The sequence below is a fragment of the Myotis davidii genome, unplaced genomic scaffold (assembly GCF_000327345.1).
Source record: "Myotis davidii unplaced genomic scaffold, ASM32734v1 scaffold663, whole genome shotgun sequence".
NCBI lineage: Eukaryota > Metazoa > Chordata > Mammalia > Chiroptera > Vespertilionidae > Myotis > Myotis davidii.
Window position 1 is genome coordinate 92,873 of NW_006295816.1, and position 5,135 is coordinate 98,007.

Below are 5,135 nucleotides of genomic sequence, written 5' to 3' on the forward strand. Positions count from 1 at the left end.
CGGAGCCCTGGACCCCAGATTGCCCCCAGGTGGCCAGCCCCACCACAGCGCCCCCAGAGCCTGGCTGGTGATCCCTGGACAAGGGACGGCTTCTGTCCCCCAGCCCCGGCTGCACCCTGGTCCCTGCGCTGGGTGCATGGGACTTACCCAGTTTATCTTGAGAATCTGGAAGCTCCCACGGTGTCTGGAAGGACGCTGTCCTTGAATCGCTGGTGTGGCGGAGATTGGGAGACCGAGATTTCTGTTTCTCTTGTCCAGTGTGGATGGCCCAGCTTCGGGGACCACAGCTAAGAGGGTGCGGATGGGTGCCCACCAACAGGTGGGTGAGGTGGCCTGTGTCCCCGTGTGGAGCGTGGTCCCCAGGGCAGCAGCAGCATTACTTGTCACCTAGGTGGAGAGGCACCTTCTCAGCCCCGCCCAGACCCGCAGGCCTGGGAACTCCCGGAGGGAACCCGTGGTCTGTATTTTAACCAGCCCTGCCGGGAATTCGGCTGCAGGGAAAGCACAAACCACAGCCGAGCAGAGCCATGAGGAGAAAAGCTCCCTGCGGACCAGGCTATGGGAACAAGAACGTCAGTTGACTTTTAACCGATTACTATTCAGTGGCTCCTTAAAGCAGCTGGTTGGATCCGCATTAGGAGACTGGGTTTGATGCCAGCTCTGTCCCACCCAGCCTTCCTCAGCAACAGTGGGGCTGACACAGGCCGCCCTCTGGAGCCCTGAGGGAAACCTGGGCCGGACAGCAGGGTCAGGAGACCGGGAGGGAGTGGCCAGAGCGAGGCAGAGGCTCTGGACCACTGGGCCCTGGAATGAGGACAAAGAACTAGGTCCAAACACAATGACTCTCTTCACTCTAATTCCTTTTTTAAAATATATTTTGATTTTTTCAGAGAGGAAGGGAGAGAGCTAGAAACGTCGATGAGAGAGAAACATCGATCAGCTGCCTCCTGCACATCTCGTACTGGGGATGTGTCCGCAACCCAGGTACATGCCCTTGACCGGAATCGAACTTGGGACCTTTCAGTCCGCAGGCTGACGCTCTATCCACTGAGCCAAACCGGTTTCGGCCACTCTAATTCTTTTTATGCTTAAAACTTTAAGTCAAAACCACAACACTGTCTTTTTTAAATAACCAAGTATAAGGATCTATCGATAAAGAATTGCAGAAGATCAAAAAGACTATCATTTCAAAAGCTTCCTTCTGTACTTCAGAGAATAAAACTCACAAAATATAGTCTGCTACTCTGCTTGCATCAAAAACCCCAATCTGCTCAGCAATGTACAAGTATGATGGTGCTCCTTTTATTAAACAAATGTGTGTGCCATTGACTGGAGGCATCTTTTAACAAAATCAATGTCTTTCAGATTCTGTTGAAGTAACAATATACCTTCAGCATATAAATGTCAGCTAGTGGGTGCCTGGCTAGTGTTGCTCAGTGGTTAAGCATCGACCTATGAACCTGGAGGTCACGGTTCAATTCCAAGTCAGGGTGCATGCCCAGGTTGCGGGCTTGATCCCCATTAAGGAGCGTGCAGGAGGCAGCAGATCGGTGATTCTCTCTCTCCTCTCCCTTCCTCTCTGAAACCAATAAAAATATGTACATATGTATATTTAAATGTCGGCTAGTGGGAAATCAGCCATTCCCACGTCAGCAGTTATCCAGAGAGCATTCATATTTTGTATCATAAAACTGATTAGAGACTAATCCTGTGTGTTTTCATGAATAAGAAACAGAATGCTAAAAATTTATAATTCTAAACAATTCCCAAAGATACTTCTGTTAAAAAAAAAAAGCAAAATACTGAAATCAATGTTAAAATTAAACATAATGGTTTCTTAAATATGCAACCTGAATGGCCTGTGTAAAATACTACTACCTTATGAGACAGAAAGCTTCAATCTCATCATTTATATTCATCATCAATATGTAAATCATGTACATCTACATTAGCCCACAAAGCCCAGGACAGCAGAGCTTCAGACATTCTCCAAACATTTATTCGACTGACGTCAGAAATCTCGGCACTCCTTCCTGTCTCAACACAACATGGGGTGGGCCTGGATGTGGCCACCAGGGCACTGCGGGAGGGGGTTCTGAGACCGGGCTGACCCAGGAGGCTGACGTGGCAGAGATTGGCACTCGCAGGTGGATCCACAAGGGGTGCAGGGAACTTCTCCCCACCACAGACAACCGAGTCCCGTGGAAATCACACCATAGCAGGGTGGCACCTCGCTCGCTCTCTCTGGACAATCACCAAGCTGACTGGTTTGACAGTTACCAGGCAAGAGCCTGAAACCACTGGGTCTAACGGTGTCCAGCGCTGATGGCGTCTCTTCCTCGGTAGACCTTCTCCGACACGTCCATGCAGCACCTGTTCTCCTGGGCAGGCCAGCTGGCCCCGGAGCTGGATGGTTTCAGCCTCCCTCCCAGCAGGTGTAGGCGGGGCAGGGGCCCGGGACTGGAGCACCAGGCAGGACACTTTCGGGGACTCCAGTCTCACTTCTACTCTCTGTTGTGTGGCTCCACAGAGCCAGTGGGTCCCAACGGGAATGTGAGGGGAGGGCACTGAGGAGAGGGCGATGGGAGGAGAGGCCTCGAGGGAGACTCGGAAACAGGAGGGAGCAAGCCTGTGGTCACAAGGTCACCAAGACGCCCAGGGACAGCACCAGACACAGGGGCAGGGTGGGGAGAACTGCTGAGTCTTGAGAAGAAGCCAGACTCATCTGATCAATGACCCAGTCCTTGAAGAAACTAACTTCTGTGTAAACTCCAGGATATCCTTTGCGGCCACAGCCGAAGCCCCAGCTCACAATCCCCACCTGGACCCAGGTGTTATTAAATTCACAGACCAGGGGGCCCCCAGAATCTCCCTGGAGAGAGAGAGAGAGAGAGAAAGAGACAAATGGAGGAATGAAAGACCAACATCAGAGCCGGCTGGCTGCCTGCAAGACACTGGACACACGTGGGGCGCCCCCCGCCCAGGTTTCTGAGATTTACAAGTTGAAAATCTGTAAACATACTCAAAAACTGTGCTCAGAAAATATTGACTATAAACAGAAAATGTACATACTCTGAGACAACAATATCGATTAAAGCCCTTACCTAATGCATTGCCTGTCACACAGAAGGGGCTCACAACATGTGACCCGTCTCACTGGTGTGTCCTGCCTGGACCCCCCTCCTCCCGGCCCCCCTCCAGGCAGCATCATCCTCTCCTCTTTACTGAAAGGCTGGGTCAGGGTCAGGCCAGCCGGGCAAAGCCCCTGCAGTGTGTCTGGCTGAATCCCCTTCATTTGAATGGAGAGTGAATGGAGGGGCTGGCAGGCGATGCAGGTCCTACTGCCTGTGATGAAGAACCCCAGGGGACAACCCCAGGGCCGAGGCAGCAAAGGTTCGTGGACTGACCTGGCAGGAATCCTTTCCGAGATCACTGTAACCACAGACACACCCTTCCTTGACTACGTCAAACCTGGTTCCCAACTTTTTCTTGAAGATCTCATTACACTTCTCATGGCGAATGATTTTTAGCTCAGCCTCCTGGAGCAATTCGGGGGCTGCCTCCTTAGGATCTGGAAAGATAATATCGGACAAGGGGGTCCGCTTAGTGGCACCCACTCTGGGTTCCACAGAGTGTGTTCACACACAGACACCCTCTTAGGGCAGTGGATATTGTCCCCACTGGACATTGCAGGAAAGGAGACGCAAAGGTGACATGGGGAGAGGAGGAGGTAAGCATCAAAACCAAGACAGGAGAAGGAAGGGCTGATCAGGACCGGAAGAGGGGAGGCCTTACCAGCCTGAGAAATCAAGCCAAGCACCTGTCATCCTGAGTGCCGTTAGGAATCGTGACAGGTGTCCTAGACATCAGGACTTTCTTTCACTTGGAGCAGGATCACAGACTTGCATCAGGAAGTGCCAATCCAGCTCTCCCAGAGGCAGGAGGCCCTGCAATGTCACTGAGAGGCATCTCTAAGGCCTCTTCTCACTGAAAACTCCCCAAGCACCGAGGCAAGTACTTCCAGTTGGGGCGGCTCCGATTAGCAGACAAAACCCACCTGAGCTAAAACCCACCTTGCTTGTCACCCAGGGTCCTGACCTACTAATAGAAATGTGCAACCCCATCAACTACCCTCCTCCCTTACCCTCTTGCTAGAGAACTGCCTCCCTGGTCTCCCTTTGGCTTCAACCCCAGGGCACCTCTCCCCGGGCCTGAATTTGCTTCAGTCTCACCTTTTTCATGTAGTTTTCCCCATCCAGTCACCCAGCAGTCGGTATCCGTTTGCACCATGAAAGTCTTCTCGGGGAAGCACACCGGCTGGATGTGGGTGGAGTAATTCACAGGGAACTCGAGCAGAACCAGTGCAATGTCGTTCTCGATCGTCTTGAAAGTGCTGAAATCTTGGTGGATGACGATGTCTCGCACTGGGACTCTGACCGCCATTTTGGAGGCGTGATGCACGTGGATGCCTCCGACCTTCACCGTGTAATCCAGGTAGCTGCAAGGAGATCCTAGATGGTCCGCATCCTTTCCACATGGTCTGGGTTCTTCCCAGCCCCGTCCTATCTCCACCGCCAGCCATGAGCCACTTCCCTCCCTCCACACCGCATCCCTTCCCCAGCCCCAGCCACTCCACCCAGGGGTTCTCAAAGTCTGGTCCTCGGATGAGCAGCATCAATATCACGTGGGAACGTGTCAGAAATGCAAAGTCCTGAATCACAACTTCTCGGGTTGGGGACAGGCCATCTGTATTTAACAAGCTCGGCAGGCCTTTCTGGGCTCATTGGAGTTCAGACCACTGATCTAGCCAGATGGGTCTACTACACCCACCCCCGTCAGCACCCCCCCAGGGGAGTCTCTGCCCGCATTGCCCCCCTCTGGCGTCTCCCCCTCCTGGCCGCGGTGAAGGCTAACCAGCACTGGCTTCAAGCAGCGGCTTTGAACCTGGTTTTGGATCTGGACGGCCCAGGCTCCCAGGGCCCTGGCACCACCTGCCTCTGGCCACAGCCTGAAGAGAAAGCCCGGGGAGGGGCCAGGGCTGCTCGGGCTGCCGGGGCCTGGAACACTCACCCGTAGATGCAGTGGGCGGCGGTCAACACCCAGCGGTTGGCAATGAGGGAGCCCCCGCACACGTG

The 5,135-nt window shown here is 53.4% G+C and overlaps 1 protein-coding gene across 1 annotated transcript; it reads right to left on the reverse strand.

Moving 5' to 3' along the window:
• Window positions 1–1,977: 1,977 nt before the first annotated feature.
• On the reverse strand, window positions 1,978–5,129 carry PRSS42 (protease, serine 42). The gene is made up of 4 exons (XM_006770562.2): window positions 5,071–5,129; window positions 4,233–4,498; window positions 3,408–3,571; window positions 1,978–2,872 (listed from the first exon to the last, which is right to left on the reverse strand). Exons 2-4 carry the CDS (start codon window positions 4,441–4,443, stop codon window positions 2,636–2,638), a joined length of 612 nt encoding a protein of 203 aa, XP_006770625.2. The 5' UTR covers window positions 4,444–4,498; window positions 5,071–5,129; the 3' UTR covers window positions 1,978–2,635.
• Window positions 5,130–5,135: the final 6 nt, after the last annotated feature.